The sequence below is a fragment of the Salminus brasiliensis genome, chromosome 2 (genome assembly GCF_030463535.1).
Source record: "Salminus brasiliensis chromosome 2, fSalBra1.hap2, whole genome shotgun sequence".
NCBI lineage: Eukaryota > Metazoa > Chordata > Actinopteri > Characiformes > Bryconidae > Salminus > Salminus brasiliensis.
Window position 1 is genome coordinate 56,775,557 of NC_132879.1, and position 17,745 is coordinate 56,793,301.

A 17,745-nucleotide genomic window follows, 5' to 3' on the forward strand; every position below is an offset into this window, starting at 1 on the left:
AGCAGCAGATCCTTTAATAAGTCCTGTAAGGTGTGAGGTGGGCATGGGGGCCTACATGAACATCAGTGAGCCCTTAGGTGCCCATGACCCTGTCAACCGTTCACTGGTTATCCTTCCTTGGAGCACTTTTGGTAGGTAGGTACTGACCACTGCATACCAGGAACTACCCCCCCCATGTTTTGGAGATGTTCTGATGACCCAGTCACTGTCTAGAACATCACACCTTCATCACCTTCACTTGCTGCCTAATATGAAGATCCCACTGTAGGTGGTCTTAATGTTTTGGCTGATCAGTGTACAATCCGTAAGACTGTCTCTGCTGTTTCCGTAACACATTAACTCATTAGCCAATTAAACACCCTTGTCCTGCCAGATAACCAGAGCCGGCCCAAGGCAGGCTCGAATTACGTGGCTGCTGAGGGCCTCAACACCACTAGGGGGCCTCCAAGAGCACCAAGATACCATAATAAAAAACATATATATTTAAAAATAACATTGAATAAGAAAGTGAAATAGTATCACACAGAAAAAAATTTATATTCATTTATTTTCATAGTTGGGACACCGATACTAGGTTAATCAATTCCTGCTGCTGCCACTTTCTGGGGCAGTGGGGCTCAGCGGTTAAAGCGCCGGGATATTGATAACAGGGTTGTGGGTTCGATTCCCGGGCTCGGCAAGTTGCCACTGTTGGGCCCTTGAGCAAGGCCCTTTACCCTCTCTGCTCCCCGGGCGCTGGAGTTGGCTCCACCAAACATTAAGACCAGTGTGTACTCACTGCCCCTAACACATGTGTGTGTTCACTACCAGATGGGTTAAATGCGGAGGACACATTTCGCTGTACAGTGACAAATACGTGCACCCTTACCCTTACCTTACCTTACCTTATGCAAATGCAGATATGCGCCGCTTAGGAGGTGGATAAAGGCCCGGGAGCATCAGCGTATTGCGCAATATCTCTCTCCCTAAGAAATTCTGAAGCATCTGGTGCCTATGTGGCAGTATGAGGGTCCCCATGAAGGCTTGGGCCAGCCCTACAGATAACAAACCCCCAAGTCAAGCCATGAGACAATGAGACAGTCCCAACCTTTGGGCTCAAGTTCTGAAGCTGAGATGGAAGACATGGTTTCTTGACCCTAAAACTCTCAGGACACAACTGATGATCATAAACTCAGACTTCGAGGAAAGACTTTATTGAAATTCACAAAAAAACGCCTGAATAAATGTAAAAACCAGACGAGGACGAGGAGCAGAGACGTTCGGCAGCAGTGGGAGGCTGTGCTTGGGATCAACATCGCTCGGTTTCCGCAGTATAAAAATAAGATGTCCTTGTTCCGCCGGTAGAGAAGTGCAGATTGCCAAGTATGTACAGTAAGTGCTGTGAGCTCCACATGATTCCGAGCACACTTCTGGAGCAGCTGTTGACCCCTGCTGGTCAGGACGGGTACTGCTGCAGGTACATGTCACAGGTCCTCATGTTCTGTTACCTTGTCGGTGGTGGTGGTGGTGGTGGAATCCTCAGGGTCAGAGGCAGGCTCTTCCTGACTCTCCTCTGAGGAGGCAAAAAGAAGTCCAAATGACCTTACTGTGAGAGGGTGACCACATCTATTCAGACAAAGGACTATCATCTGCAGTCAGCCGCCTGTTTGGCTGAAACCGATGACAAAAAGTATTGGGACACCTGCTCATTCACTCATTGCTTCTTCTGAAATCAAGGACATGAAAAAGAGCTGATGCGGCTTTTGTTGGAGTAACTGTCTCTACTGTCCAAGAAGACTTTGGAGAAGATTTTGGAGGATGGAGCATTGCTGTGAGGATTTGTTTGCATTCAGAGACAAGAGCTCTTGGTGGTGAGGTTGGATGATGATGTTGGATGATGAGGATGATGATGTTGGATGATGATGACCACCCCATCTCATCCCAACTCCACCATTTATCATTCCAGAGGACACAGTTCTTCCACTGCTCCACAGCTCAATGCTGCTGGGGGGCTTTATCCCCCCCCCCATACATTTAGCTATATAATGGGATGGTGAGCATCCAACATGCTCCTCCAAAATCTAGTAGGACCTTCTTCCTTGGAAAGTAGAGACTCCAACAAAAGCCAGATAAACTGTTTTTAATGTCCTTGATTTTTTAGAAGATACAATGAATGAATAAGCAGGTGTCCCAACACTTTTGTGCCCATTAACTTTGGTCATTAGTATCATGACAACAGCCCAACCACAAGTAGTCCTTTATAGCAGGGACGTTTACAGATACCTGGTTCTGGCTGCTGAACACAGACTCCATCTTCCTCCTGAAAGCCACTTTCGCACTGACACTTGTAGCTGCCCTTAGTGTTGACGCACTCCTGGTGTTCCTCCGCGCACACTGCATCCGGCAGCTCGCACTCGTTCACGTCTACCAAGAAAGCAGAAATATATGCAAGCGGTCAGCGCTATCGAGTTCCCCTCCTGAGCCAGGTGCTGAACAAACACACAGCCACTTAAGGGCTGACGCAGGTTTACTTACCTGTGCAGGTGCCCTCTTCGTCCTTGTAGCCCTCAGAGCAGGCCAGGCAGTTTGCAGGTCCTGGGCCTTTGCAGCCTGAACATCTGCTATCACACACTGAGGAAAGGAGAGGAGAGGAGAGGAGAACTCAGAGCACTGGGACTCTACATGGTGCTACTATTCTAGACTCAGTGGATCCACTAACCATTGCAGGTGTAAGATCCATCAGTGTTCAGGCAGTACTCCTGGTCTTTGCACGGGGAGGGATCGCCGGAGCACTCGTTGACGTCTGAAAGACAATAAGGACTAAGAACATGGTTCCAGTCTGGCCTGAGCGTATGGTGGGGTTTCCAGACGTGTGAAGCTTGAGATCCTCACACTGATTGAGAAAGTCTTTAGGTGAAAGGCTTTTCTCACCAATGCATGCTCCTTCCTGGTCTTCCTCCCAACCTTCCCTGCACTCCTCACAGTCCTGAGCAGTGGCTCCGGAGCAGCGTGTACAAGACTGGTGGCACTCTATATACAATTATAAAAATATATAAATATAAAAAAATAATAAATAAATAAAAAGAATATATGTATAAATAAACTTAAAATAAATTAATAAAATTACATTAAAAAATAATTAAAAATAAATAAATAAATACATATATAAATATAAAAAGCAAACAGAACGTAGTGAGCGATGCCATAGAAGAACCACATTTGGTTCCATAAAGAACCTTGTTTGTCAATATTTCAGAATATGAAGAATCTTTTAAAGGTTTTAAAGAAGCTTAAAGGCTTCTGTACCAATTTACATGTTTTAACATCTTCATGGAACCATAAGTGGTTCTTCTGTGGCACTTTTTTTCCAAAGAACCTCTATTTTTAGGTAGTAACAGGATATCGTTTTATTTTTATTTTATTTTATTTTGAAATCAATGTGAATGACTGAGGTCTTCAAATCTGGAGCTTAAATCCAGTTTCCAGTCCTGGACCTTGTAATCCATGGTAGATGTGACACTACATCAGGACTGGAAACTGGATTCAAGGTCCAGATTTGAAGATCTGGGATGTACAGTTGCAACCGAACCAATCAAACAAGCCTAATCTAAATATCCCAACACAGCTAATAGAACAAGTGCATTCTCCAGATTCAACACAACATCAAGGTTTTCTAGGGTTCTGTTCTGTGGAGTGATGAAGCAGAACTGGACCTTGGATCAGCGCTATGTATGTAGGAAGAAGAATGAAGTCTACACTAAAAAGAACACCCTGCCTTCAGCGGAGCATGGTGGTAGCTCGGTGATGCTCTGGGGCTGCTTTGCTCCTCTGGTTCTGGAAATCTGCAGAGTTTGGAAATCTTAGTAGAAAACATTAGGCCTTCTGTGAGGAAGCTGAAGCCTGGGCAGCATCGGGCCTTCCAGCATGACAATGACCCCAAGCAGACCTCAAAGTGCACCAAGGCTTGGTTTCAGAAGAAGTCCTGGAAGATTCTGGTCGTCAGTCGCCTGCCTTGAACCCATAGAAAATCTAAGGTGGGATGTGAAGGAGGTGGTTGCAGCTGCAAACCAAAGAATATTGGTGAACTAGAGGACACTGCTCATGAAGGAATGAAGGAACGCTGCTGCCAGAAGCTAGAGGCTGTGCATCACGATTACAGCAGGTCCGAACAGTAGACGGGTTCTACTAAGCTCTAAAGATGAAGATCATGAAGGGGTGGAGTAAATCTGAGACTGCAGCCATCATTAAAGTGGTATTCTGTGCTGAATGTGGATATATAATATTTAAATTAGCCTTGTTTGATTGGTTCATTTCAAACAGCTGGAAGTTTGTACATTTGGTTAATTAACCTAATTAGCACTGAGAGTGATTCATTGTGATCGCAGTACCTTTACACAAAGAGAAGGTGTCGTTCCTCTCCTCGCTGAAGTATCTCTCTGCACAATCCAGACAAAACTCTCCTTCATATCCAAGGTTACAAGAGCACTTCCCGTTTCCTCCCCTCGTCCCATCACCGTCACATCTACCGTTGCCGTGGCAAGGTCTTTCAGCTCCTCCTACACACGCTAAACAAACACAGCGACGAAGCTACTTAATAGTAAAAGACAGAGGATGAACACATGGAAGGAGGGCCCTCAGAACTCTGGCGACCACTTACTGTTACAGTCTGGTCCGAAGGTTCCTTTGGGACAGCAGACCTGGATGGTTTCGATGCAAAACCATTTCAGCAGGTCTGGATGCTTCGTTTTCCTGCAAACAAATACCCAACACTTCAAAAACGACAGGTCAGGACCATGCCAGACTACAAGCTGGACGTCAACAAGATGCAAACAGGTCAGACGACACGTCTCAAGGGCTTACCTTTTGAACCACCAGGTCTCAAAATGCTCCTCATGTTCTTCTACCATGTGATTACACTCAAAACTGCTGCTGTCACACAAGCCCTCCAGAATCTCCACCAGCCGAATCTCACTGGAGAGGAAACACACATTGGGTTACAGGACAATCAGCCATAACATTAGTACCAGGTGGAAAAACATTGATTATCTCCATGTCTTCATCTACAGCAGGTGAACAGTCCGATCTTGAAGGTGATGTGAGGTGAAAACATCAGGCAGGTCTGATTGTGGGGTGGTCAATACCTACCTACCTACCTACCTACCAAAAGTGCTCCAAGAAAGGACAACCGGTGAACCAGTGACATGATCATGGACACCTAAAGCTCATTGATGCTCATGGAGGTCCCACCCACCTTACAACTAAGTGAGGATCAGCTGCTAACGTCTTTGTGGTGCCGGATACCACAGCTGGACACCTTCAGAGCAGAGGTCTTGTAAAGTTGTGGTGGCACAAGGTGGACCTACTCAATATTAGGCAGTGGTGCTAATGTTATGGCCGATCAGTGTTGGCCTGATCATTGGAAGATCATGGGAGTATGACTGTCCTTTCCTCTCCCATAGTGTAGTGGAAGGTGGGAGGGGGAGGGAGCTGTACACATGCATTTCTGGACAAGCTGAGATCTGAGCTCCAGAAGCTTGATCTGAAGGTGGAGCAGCATGTGGGCTGTAGAGGCGGTGGAGTAACACTACAGGACTTTACACTAATATGACTCTATGGGTTCTGCAGCGTTACACAGCAGCAGTTCTGGAGAGAGGTTCTACTGTTCTCCTGCAGCTCCACCACCAAAGCTCCATAGTGCAGCAGCAGCAGCAGCGCTCCGGTTCCCCTTGTTCCAGTCAGTGGAGCATCAGCATGGTACAACTGATACAGGATGTTGCTCCAAGATAAGCATCTGAAAGTAGTCCATCATCATGCTCAACCTCCTCAAACACTCCAATCTTAACAATTGATATCACATTGGTGGCATCTCAGCAGACTTGATTTGGAGCATTTCTACTGGTCCATTCCTCATGAAATTCTCCCACACTGTAAAGAATAACATCCAGATTCACCTGAATTACATTAAGCTTAAATGCACCTCACCTGGTCTCATATTTGGACAGTTTTCTTTCCTCCCATGCAGTGTTCCCACCACCAAAGTTTTTATTGGCAGTCCTCTCGAAGCCCTGTGATGAAGAAAGTCAACACACACCTCCAATAAACCTCGGATCTCGATCCTGCTGGAGTCTTAAGCCTAACACCACAGACACAGCCTGTCACTCAGAGCACTTGCAGGAAGGACAGGGAGGAGATGTTAGGCCACGTACCTTGTTAAAATTCTCCACGATCTGCGTGCAGGTTGGACACAGATCTCTGGCCTCCTTGGAGCTGCCAGACCCAACAGCTAAGACTAAGATCAGACTGAGGAGCAGACTGACTGTTTCAGAGAGCAGCATCCTTCCCCCACCACACACACACACACACACACACACACACACACACACACTCTCACATATACACACACGCGAACACACACCGCGCACTAAAGCCTAAATACCATGATCAGAAGCTCCGGGCTGAAGAAAGGGCAGTAACGGAGCTGTCAGGTCGAGCTCAGTCGGCAGCCTCCAGCCTGCAGCGCTCTGCCCTGATAAACACGCAGAGCTCCATGCCGGTCCCCACACACATGTACACTTCCGCCTCGGAGCCTTCGTTACCATTGTGGCTTCTCCTGATTGGTCAGGCGGCCAGATCAGTCAGCGCGGCAGCCAATGGGATGCCGCCACGCGCGGGGCTTCTGTTCCAAACTGTTCTATTTTGAAAAGGAATTAATTAATAATGAATTAAGGTGTTAATTATTTAATTAACGTGTGATTAAATACTCGTTGTCCAAAATCCATACATCGCTGTAGTGCTATTTTATTTACTTAATCGATTTCTAATCAATAAATAACCAATAAATCTATAATGTCCATTTGCAGGCGTATTATTTATTTATTTATTTATTTATTTATATTATTTATTGAATTATTATTTTATATTATTACATGCAACTATTTTACAATTTAATTACATGAAATGATACAAAATGACAATACATTGAATTGGATAACATTAAGTATTTTATTTTATTTTATTTTAAAATATTTTATTTTATTTGACATCATACATAAATTATATAACATTACATTACAATAAATGTTCACTTAAGTGTTCTGTTTTATTTATTTTTGTTTATTTTATTATTTATTTGACCTAAAAACATTTTATTTGACATTAAATGTAAAATAAAAAATACATTTTCACTTAAGAGTTCTGTTTTATTTTATTTCATTTTATTTAAATACATTATATTTTATTTTATGTCATAAGTAAATAATATAAAAATAAAATTACATTGAATGTGATTAATTTAAATGTTTATTGTATGTTGTATAATTTTTAATAAGGTATTTTATTTTATTTTATTATATTTATTTTACTTTGTATGTAAATTATATAAAATTATATTACATAAAATGTTCTTCATTTAAGTGTCCTGTTTTATTTTACTTAATCTAAGTATATTTAATTCTATTTTTTTATAGTGAAAAGCAAACAATAAAAACAAATCCCACAAGCAAGCAAATCAAAATCTCTAAATCCAAAGGGTCTATATTTGCATCTTTTTGCATATATTTGAATACCCCACCTCTTTAAATGGTTATTTGCATATGTGTGAACTATGACTAACTGCTCGTTATAACAGTTAAAGTTAGATCCATGATGGATGGATGAATAACTGAACTTTTATAGTAATATGTGATATGATGGGAGTGAGATACTGTTCATAAACACTATGTAGTACAAAATGACACAGTTTGCGGCTCAGGGCCTCACTGAGACCCACTTCCCCTAAGCACGTAAACCTAAGTGTAGAGGACAGCGCACAGTGGATTTTCCTGGGAGAAGAAGGCAAAGAGGAAGTGCAAACTGGCTGAATTGGGTCTGAGGAGGGAAATAAGGAACTGGGAGGTGAGAAAACAAGAACAAGGAGCTTTCATCTAGCAGGAAATAAAGGATAAATAAACAAACCTGTGATCTTTAAGCACATCTTTTGATGTACAATCTAACTGAGGGCAGATATGTTTCCATACTACTACTAATATTTATATATATATATATATATATATATATATATATATATACACACACACATGCTATTTATACATGTATATATATATACATTATAAAGCTAAAGATCAAAGTATATTTCTAAGTAATGTAATGTGATATATACAATGTAAAAGATAAATGGATCAATACTGAAGTAGCACTATTGACACACACACACACACACACACTGCTACATGAGACATGGGGAATGAGGGGATGCTGTACAGTCACTTCTGGATTTCTCCATTATACATAGAGTCACTTTACTCTATTGAACGGTTTATGTCATAAATTATTTCATAATAATGTCATAATCATTTCAATAAAATATTTAAAACATCATTTGAATGTCATTTGATTCAAAATCGTACACTTTTTACTAAGTAGTTTCATATTTATCTTCTTAATTATACTTATTGTGCTTTATTATTAACTGTTCTATGTTATAATATTAGCTGTGATATTATACCAGCAGTAATAGTATTTTTTTATTATATATTATTAAAATGTAATAGTTGCACATTTTGCAACTTTTTAATTGTTTTATTTGATTAAAATGACAATTCATTTAATTTGTGTGCAGTGCTTGTTTGTTGTGGTACATTACTCGTATTGTACTGAAGGAGGTGCTAGTCCTGGTAAATGAGGACTCTTACTTTGTAAACATTGACGCTGCACAGGCGCCGGCCCCTCGTGCGCAGGCGCAGTAAGCCCGTCTCACCGTCATGGCGCGGAAAAGGAGCTTCCCTGAGTTTCCCCTGTTCCTCCTCTTCTTGTTCGTAGCTGCTTTGCATTTGTTTGCGTGTCCGTTCACCAAAGTCGAGGAGAGTTTTAACTTACAAGCAGTTCACGATATCCTTTATCACAGGCTTGATTTTGAGAAGGTAAGAGACCAAGGTTAGTGCTGGGCTGCAGGGCTACAGGACTGCTGGGCTGCTGAGATGCAGGGTTGATGGGCTACAGGGCTAGAGGACTAGAGGACTAGAGGGATGCTCGGTTGCTGGGCTGCAGGGCTGCTGAGATGCAGGGATGCTGGGTTGCAGGGCTAGAGGACTAGAGGACTAGAGGGATGCTCGGTTGCTGGGCTGCAGGGCTACATGGCTAGAGGGATGCTGGTTTGATGGGCTAGAGGGCTGCTGAGATGCAGGGCTGCTGAGATGCAGGGCTGCTGAGATGCAGGGCTGCTGAGATGCAGGGCTGCTGAGATGCAGGGCTGCTGAGATGCAGGGCTAGAGGACTAGAGGGCTGCTGGGTTGATGGGCTGCTGAGATGCAGGGCTGCTGAGATGCAGGGCTAGAGGACTAGAGGGCTGCTGGGTTGATGGGCTGCTGAGATGCAGGGCTGCTGAGATGCAGGGCTAGAGGACTAGAGGGATGCTGGGTTGATGGGCTACAGGGCTGCTGGGCTAGAGGACTAGAGGGATGCTGGGTTGATGGGATGCTGGGTTGCAGGGCTAGAGGACTAGAGGGATGCTGGGTTGCAGGGCTAGAGGACTAGAGGGATGCTGGGTTGATGGGCTACAGGGCTGCTGGGCTAGAGGGATGCTGGGTTGCTGGGCTGCAGGGCTACATGGCTAGAGAAATGCTGGGCTGCTGGGCTAGAGGGATGCAGGGCTGCAGTGCTGCTGGGCTACAGGGCTAGAGGGCTGCTGAGATGCTGGGCCCCTTGGCTCCTGGGCTGCTGAGATGCTGGGCCCCTTGGCTCCTAGGCTGCTGAGATGCTGGGCCCCTTGGCTCCTAGGCTGCTGAGATGCTGGGCCTCTTGGCTCCTGGGCTGCTGGGCTGCAGCCTGTAGCCCTTCACTCAGTGCTGACTGACCGTGTGGGTCTGCTGAATGCTGCACCTCCACACAGCACCAGAGTTTACAGACACTATAGCTGTACCTTAAAGTGCTTAAAACAAAGGTGTTAGGGATTTGAACCCCCTATCATCTGCTGCCCTAATAACACCTGTTGAGATTTGATTGCATTCAGTCACTAGAGCATCAGCTAGTGTAGGCCATGTACTAAAGGCTAGTTCTGAAACCCTTCAGTACTACAGTGAAATACACATGTCTAATGACGTCTATAGCTTACTTACCAAATACCCTAAATAGACAAAAGTATTGGGACACCTGCTCCTTCTTCTGTGATTTTAGAAGAGTTGATTCAGCTGTTTTTGTTGTAATAACTGTCTCTACTGAAGGCTTTCTACTGGATTTTGGAGGAGCACTGCAGTGAGGATTTGATTGCATTTAGCATCTAGAGCGCTAGTGAGGTCAGGATGTTTGATGATGCTCCACAGCTCAGTGCTGGGGGGCTTTATACCCCTCTACTAGCCCACGCCTGCCATTAGGCAGCATGGTGCCAATAGGCTCATTCATTAGAAGGGGTGTCCATAAACATTTGGACATTATAGTGCTAACATTTATAGAGCCAACAGGCTCTACATGTACTTGTAGTTTCTTGGAGCACTTTTGGGAGGTACTGACCGCTGCATACCCCACAAGACCTGCCCACAAGCAAGGCCAGCTGTGTTCTCTCTGGTTCTGGCTGCTGAGTTGTGCACTGGGAGCACTGGGAGCACTGGGAGCACTTGGAACTAGAACCAGGTGAACATCGCTAAGCAGGATGAACCCTAATAAAACTTGCTGTGTTTTCTATTCTTTTTCAGTATGATCATCATGAGTTCCCCGGGGTGGTTCCTCGCACGTTCCTTGGCCCTCTGTTCATCTCTGCGCTCAGCTCGCCCATGGCAGGCCTACTCTCTTTGCTCGAGGCTCCAAAGTTTTACACACAGATTATTGGTACGTACGAACGCAGTCAGAGACCAGCAACCGCATGTTGTTGGGATTTCACTGCTGGTTATTTTAGTAGTCATGAAATCTACTGATGCTAACAGTTATGTCGGCATGGTCACACCATAACCTCCAGTGCCTGGAACAGAGACTTTACAGGAGAAGGAAAAGACCTTCTTAACTTTCAATGGAAAGTTGATTAGTTAAGGGGACACGTCCTATCTCAACTCCCGGATGATCTCATCTCAATCTCTGGCTAACACTGTACCATGCTAGCTACATCAGCTGGCTAACTAGTAGCATGCTAGCTAATACAGTGGAGGGGATGGAGCTGTGGAGCAGTGGAACTCCAGTGTTCCCTGGAATGATGCTGGAGCTCCATCCAGTACTTTTGTGGTAAGATGAGGAGTTGGGGATGATGAGGTGGGGTGGTGCTTATCAATGCAATCAAATCCTCACAGCAATGCTCCATCCTCCAAAGTCTAGTAGAGAGTAGAAAGAGCAGGATCAGCTCTTCTTTTTTTTATTCCTTTGATTTCAGAAGAGACACTGACTGAGCAGGTGTCCCAATACTTTTGTCCATGTGTTGTGTTTTGCCAGCTTGTAAGTGATGGTAATAATAATAATAATAGTGCTGTGCTGTGTCCCGCCCCCACAGTGCGAGCAGTCCTAGGCGTGTGTGTGGGCCTGTCCCTGTGGCAGATGCAGAAAGAAGTGAGGAGGCAGTTCGGCTCGCTGGTCGCTGGGCTGTTCGGCCTCATCTGCGCTTCGCAGTTCCACCTGATGTTTTACAGCACGAGGACGCTCCCCAATGTATTCGCTCTGCCTGTCGGTACGTATCATCCGGACGTGTAGCTCCTTCTAATGGAAAGCTCTGAGCTCAGCGCTCGGCCCTGACCCCACTCTGTAACTTTAACTACGTGGTGGCTGAGTTGCTCTCTGTGAGCTGTTCCTCTAAACTCTTCCACTGTTCAATAATAACACCACTCACAGCTGATGGAGGAAGATCTAGGAGGGAAGGTCTAAATTTCACAAGCTGACTTACTGTTGTTGTTGGTGCAGCGGTGTCTCCTATTACATACAGAACCACGCTGGAGTTCAGTGAGCTCTTCAGAACCTCCCGTTCTTTCACTGATGTGTGGAAGAAAGGGTGTGTCCCAATACTTTTGTCCATATAGTGTATGTTTGGATTAATGGATGTTTGATCCCTCAGTTTTGCTGGCCTTCACTTCCTGGATGGCTCAAAGGCACGGGCCCTTCGTCTGTCTCTCGGCTTTCGTCATCATCGTGTTCCGCTCCGAGCTGTGTCTTCTGCAAGGACTCCTGCTGCTGATGTCCCTTCTGTCCAGGAGACTCAGCGTTCCACGGCTGTTTTACTATGCTGTCCCTGCTGGGGTTTTGTCATTGGGTGAGCGCTGTTTTGACGTGTAGGTCATCCCTTGATCATAAGGCTCTTCTGTTTTTTATTTATTTATTTATTTATTTATTTGCAGGTCTCACTGTCTGCGTTGACTCTATTTTCTGGAAGAAGCTTCTGTGGCCTGAAGGTCAGGTCCTCTGGTACAACACCATCTTGAACAAAAGCTCCAACTGGGGAATATCCTTTATTAATACTTGTGCATTTATCAAATCTGCCCACCTTCTGCGATAATGCACAGTGTAATGTCCCTCAGAATGGGAGAAGCTGTTATCTCAGGTGATTGATGGTCTCCACAGAGGTCCACAGAGAACGGTCAGACCGGTGGTTGGAGCTGACAGAAAGGCTACAGTAGCTCAGATAACCACTCTGTGCAACTGTGGTGATCAGAAAAGCAGCTCAGACTCTACAACACCTCCAACTCCAATCTCAAGGCTACATCAGATGGGCTACATCAGCAGAAGACCACATCAGGTCCCGGTACTGCCAGCTAAGGACAGACAAAGCTGAGGTGGGGCCGCAGTGGGCACTGACTTTTAATTCACTAGCATTCATTAGCAGGAGTGTCCACAAACATTTGGACACAGTTTAGGTCAGTTTAGCTAATGATATAAAGATATGACCTCAATTCCCTTCACTTTAGACCACTCCCTCACTGGATGAGTGGTGTTCAGGATCGAACCCCTCAAATGCACCAGAACGCCCCCAGGACCCCCCCCCCCCCCCCCCCCCCAAAAAAAAAAAAAAAAGCCTCCTGGCCAGTCTTTCCTTGACTTCCTGCTCTCAGTAAACCTCTCCCTTCCTCTGGTACGTCTACTCTGCTATCCCTCGGGCCCTCGGCACCACCGCCGTCTTTGTCCCGTTCGGTCTTTTGGACAGGCGAATGCGAACGCTGCTGCTGCCCACGGTGGGCTTCATCCTGTTGTACTCCTTCCTGCCACACAAGGAGCTTCGCTTCATCATCTACGCTTTCCCCGTCTTCAATATAGTGGCAGCACGAGGCTGTTCGTTCATGTGAGTTGAATACAGCGGGGCAGTGGAGTGGTGGCTCTGGGAAACTGGTGCTTCTACTGGTGTAGAACCTCTTACCTCACCACACTTTGGTCATATTCCAACATGATTATGATGAGACGATATGAGGAAATCGTATATTTCAATAAACACCAATCAGCCATAACATTAAAACCACTGACAGGTGAAGTAAAAAAAAAATTTAATTGAAAATCTCAGATTTTTAGCCCCGTAGATATTTTCCTCAGGGGAAAATCATCTCGATGATAATACTATAGTACTATAAACTGGTCAGCTCCTCCCAATCTGCATGAGTCCGGTTAATAGCCAATGAAAATTGAGCTCATAAAATGTCCTTTTCATCGTCAAATTTTCCGTTCCACCTTAAACGATGCAGCAGCTACATTCTGGTGGTACTACAGACGTCCGATAGTGCAGCACCATTTAAGGTGGAACGGAAGTTGCTATAAGAAGCCAGCATCTGCCTCGTATGTAGGGTATCCTCCAGTATCTGCGGGGCTACTCACCTCCAGCTCCATCTGCCGTCTGTACAGACCGTACATGCTGACCCAGTCTTGGGGCGTGTTTGGTACAGTTGGTCCGGTCCGGTCCAGCAGAAGTCCCTAGCTGTTTAATCCTTTATAATAAGTACTGTAGGGTCCTGAACCCCCCCAAGGCTTATGTTAGCGAGTCAGTTCTTGAACCAAACTGTGAGGTTCTAGACGACTGGGACATCTCCAGAACATCTCCAAAACATCAGGAGCAGGTCTTGTGGGGTGTTTCCTCCTGGTAAACAGTGGTCAGTACCTACCAAAAGTGCTCCAAGAAAGGACAGGGTCATGGGCACCTAAGACTTATTAATGCTCTTCGAGGCACCACCCACCTCACAACTGCTAACGTCTGAAGGTGTCCAGATCCACAGGACACCATCTCGGGTTTTGTGGAGTCCATATTTTTATGGCCGGCGAACTCCTCAGAAACCACCTATTCTCTGTTTTAAACAGCATAATTGAGAATTGGGACAAAAGTATTGGGACACCTGCTCATTCATTGTTCTTTAATGAGCCTTAGATGAACATGAAGTTCACAGTGACCACAGATGGTCAAAAGCCGATCTGCACCGAGAGCCCTTCCAGCTTCAAGTACGGCTCGGCTCGACCCGCCATCCTTTAAGATCCACGGAAGACGAGCGTCCAGACTTTTTTCTGTCCTGCACCGAAGTGGTGGAACGAACTTCCCCTGGGTGTCCGAACAGCAGAGTCCAACGCTCGCTGTCCTCAAACCCAGACTGAAGACCCTCCTCTTCTGAGAGGACTTGGGTGAAGAGTAGAGTATTATGTCTCCAGACTGGCCTTTGTATTTAGAAGAGTCTAAGATTAGAGGATCTTTTGGAGCCTAGTCTATATAACCTAGCTGAGGGTCTTTCCTGAGTAACAGTGAAGCTCTTCTGTAAGTCGCTCTGGAGAAGAGCGTCTGCTGAAGGCCTTCGGTGTAGATGTTCTGGCTGGTCGGTGTTTAATGAATCAGTTTTTACAGTATTAAAATGGGTGTAGTTTAAATAAACGTATCTCAGGATCTCATGCCCTGTACATCTAAGTAAGAGGTGCTGGTGCAGGACAGATAAGATCAAGTGTGGTGCATGGGTTTCCTGAGGACTGAGGCCGTGTGTACATGTTCTACCTGATCATGAAACCTGATCTCTTTTCCTTTTTGTTTCAGTTTGAACAACTACCAGAAATCCTGGATGTATAAAATCGGCTCTCTTGTCGTGATGGGACATTTGGTGGCGAATGGTGTGTACTCTGGTGTCTCACTGTACGTTTCCCATCATAACTACCCAGGAGGCAGAGCCCTTCAGCAGCTCCACTCATTAGTGCCAGCAACTTCAGGTATGTTTCAGGGCTGAGAAATTAGCCTGTAAAGTAGAAATGTTGGTTCTCTAAACTTTACTGCAGTAATTCTTTATTTTTTAGACTTTTTTCTTCTACTTCTCACATTTTCACCCAATTATCTGAACTTTCTCCTCCTTACATTTTAAAAACAGCCTCGTTCCTCCTATTTCATCTCCCTTTGTTTTCATTCCGGCTCGTCATCAATAAAAACCCTCTCCAGATAAATCTCTCCATCTGGAAAGTGAGAGTCTGATCCTGATTGGATGAGAAGTATAAACAGACACCATTCTGACTCCCTATTGGTTTATAAGAGATCCATCGCACCTGCACACGTCCCGTCACTCTCCAGCGAGCTCACAGCAGACGCCTGTAGTCTAGTATGAAGACTGTGTCCGTGGCAGAGACTCAAGAGAGCTGCAGTGAAACGTCCCGACTGAGCCCCACATTTACATTCCAATAAAGCTTATTGATCACACGCCTCTGAAGTCTGACTTTCTGCAGCTTTACAGAACTTCTAGACAACGACTCCTCATATTTTCCTCCATGAAGCTCATGTTGATGCTCAGTAGAGCACAGAGACGCTCCTTTAATAGAGCTGATATTACTGAAATGCTTCATTTTCAATGGGCAGATCTGCAGCTGAAACAGGAGCCTAGTGCAGCCCAACATTTTTAACATCAGCATTTTAATAGATCATTCTCCTCATTATGACTTTTAGAGAAATGGGTTTTTGGGGAGGGGGGGGGGGGGGGTAGTGCACTATAGACCCCTGTGGCGCGGCCTAAGCTTTCAGCCTTTGCTTTCCTTCCATTACTTTTACTTTTCTACTTGAAGTGGTTCTGAAACCAGTACTTTTACACTTTTACTGGAGTAAAAAGCTTCAGTTGATTCTTCAGCTTCTATAGAAGTCTTTTAAACCCTCGTATCTCCACTCACTTCTACCTGAGTGATGAATGAATGTGAATACGACTATAATATCTAAACTTCTTCTCTTGTCCCAGACGTTTCCCTCCACATCGATGCGTTTGCTGCTCAGGCCGGAGTCTCTCGCTTCTTGGAGCTGAATAGTAAATGGAGGTGAGCATCTCACTGCATTGAACATGTGTTTTCTCTGACCTACAGAACGACATACATGGCTTTCCCTCTCTGGTTTCCTTTAGATACGACAAGAGAGAAGATCTGGCACCTGGAGATCCGCTCATGAAGGCTTACTCGCACATACTGATGGAGGCAAACGCCACTCGGATATCGCTGCTTAGTGCCTCCCACCAGCCTCTGGTCTTCGTACAGGGATACGACAGGATGGAAGTCGATGTATCCCAGTTTCCACCACTTGGTGTTAAACTGAGCAATAAGCTGGTGGTGCTGGAGAGACTGCCACGTTCTCCACCAAGCTGATGGCCTGCTAATGCCCAGTGTTTTTCATAGCAATTATGTTGTAAACAGCAATCAATGAACCAATACAGTTTTTTTTTTATGTGTAAGAGTTGTTCTTGTGTAGATAAAGGGTTCTCAGACTGGTGGTGGTGCAAGAGAGACGAGCACTGAGCTAAATCAACATGTGATTATTTAGGGCCTGTGGTGCCAGGCTGCACGAATTCTTGATCCTCAAGAAAAACTGGTTTGTGGGCCATGTCTGCCTGCCTGCCTTCCTAAAGGCACCTGGGATTGTGCAATGGCCTGGTCATCTGCTCACCACTTCCTTTTACTAAGAGTGAAAAAACATGCCTGTACTGTAGCACCAAACACCACACGGGACTATTTCACTTCCACTCCTTCTGCTAAACAGCTTCTCCGCCTGCCGTGGAGTCGTCACATGAGGAATAATACAAATAATCAGCCCCGGTACTGAGATCAGACATGTAGACACGCAGCCAGAGATCAGAAATGACTGCAAGGAAGCATTAAACAGAAAAGCAGGACAAAGTAGAACTAAAGGGTAAACCTTTTATTAACAAATAACCACAAAAATTGCATGGTTCCAGTCTGAATGCTTACTCTTTAGCAAAAATTGGTTTGGAAATCATTATTTATAAAAAAATGTACATTAACTCAACACTGACCCATAATTTAAAACCCCAGACAAAAACGAAGAAAAGAAAAAAGACATTTGTGCTTGCGAAATTTTTCATTTTTCAAACAGATAGCTCACCCTGATATTACAGCATTTTATATTACATAAGAAAGTTTAAAAGAAACTAGTTCTAATGGACAGTACCGTAAGCCACAATATCACAATGAAAATATTAAATTACAAACATTTAAACATCATCTTTCAGTCACAGCATTTCTTTTTGGGCCATGTGTTCATATTCAATAATAATAATAATAATAATAATAATAACAATAAAAAAGAAGTATTCAGCATCCCATTCTATTTTACATAAGTCGTCCATGAAGAAGACTATGATGTGATTTGCACATCAGATAATATTTACAGCATTTTGACCTGAAGTAGTTCATTTAAGGCACAAGAAGAGAGAAGTAAAACATATCTGGCCATAAAAACAAAACAGCAACACACAACAGTCCCTACAGCTAAGCACCTCCTCTCCTCTCCTCCCCTACCCTCCCATCCCCTCCCATCCCCTCCCATCCCCTCCCATCCCCTCCCATCCCCTCCCATCCCATCCCCTC

General features: G+C 44.8%; 2 protein-coding genes across 2 annotated transcripts; one reads left to right on the forward strand and one right to left on the reverse strand.

Annotated features, from left to right (window-relative positions):
• Nucleotides 1-1,177: 1,177 nt before the first annotated feature.
• On the reverse strand, nucleotides 1,178-6,561 carry creld2 (cysteine-rich with EGF-like domains 2). The gene is made up of 10 exons (XM_072674020.1): nucleotides 6,186-6,561; nucleotides 5,962-6,044; nucleotides 4,840-4,950; nucleotides 4,637-4,728; nucleotides 4,368-4,544; nucleotides 2,911-3,009; nucleotides 2,699-2,782; nucleotides 2,515-2,610; nucleotides 2,263-2,403; nucleotides 1,178-1,552 (listed from the first exon to the last, which is right to left on the reverse strand). Exons 1-10 carry the CDS (start codon nucleotides 6,312-6,314, stop codon nucleotides 1,464-1,466), a joined length of 1,101 nt encoding a protein of 366 aa, XP_072530121.1. The 5' UTR covers nucleotides 6,315-6,561; the 3' UTR covers nucleotides 1,178-1,463.
• A 2,168-nt stretch (nucleotides 6,562-8,729) lies between these two features.
• alg12 (ALG12 alpha-1,6-mannosyltransferase) lies at nucleotides 8,730-16,585 on the forward strand. Its single transcript, XM_072674021.1, has 9 exons — nucleotides 8,730-8,897; nucleotides 10,665-10,797; nucleotides 11,447-11,620; nucleotides 12,002-12,196; nucleotides 12,282-12,384; nucleotides 12,995-13,219; nucleotides 14,936-15,105; nucleotides 16,110-16,185; nucleotides 16,269-16,585. The coding sequence occupies exons 1-9, from the start codon at nucleotides 8,739-8,741 to the stop codon at nucleotides 16,504-16,506; spliced, it is 1,473 nt and encodes a 490-aa protein (XP_072530122.1). The 5' UTR covers nucleotides 8,730-8,738; the 3' UTR covers nucleotides 16,507-16,585.
• Nucleotides 16,586-17,745: the final 1,160 nt, after the last annotated feature.

Excerpts from the sequence above, each read along its gene's own strand:
- alg12 (XM_072674021.1), top strand. The coding sequence starts at position 8,739 with ATGGCGCGGAAAAGGAGCTTCCCTGAGTTTCCCCTGTTCCTCCTCTTC. Across the intron at positions 11,621-12,001 it reads TGTATTCGCTCTGCCTGTCG|TTTTGCTGGCCTTCACTTCC; the intron begins GTACGTATCATC and ends TTGATCCCTCAG. Across the intron at positions 16,186-16,268 it reads GAGCTGAATAGTAAATGGAG|ATACGACAAGAGAGAAGATC; the intron begins GTGAGCATCTCA and ends GGTTTCCTTTAG.
- creld2 (XM_072674020.1), bottom strand. The coding sequence starts at position 6,314 with ATGCTGCTCTCTGAAACAGTCAGTCTGCTCCTCAGTCTGATCTTAGTC. Across the intron at positions 6,045-6,185 it reads TCGTGGAGAATTTTAACAAG|GGCTTCGAGAGGACTGCCAA; the intron begins GTACGTGGCCTA and ends TCTTCATCACAG. Across the intron at positions 1,553-2,262 it reads TGTTCAGCAGCCAGAACCAG|AGGAGAGTCAGGAAGAGCCT; the intron begins GTATCTGTAAAC and ends TTGCCTCCTCAG.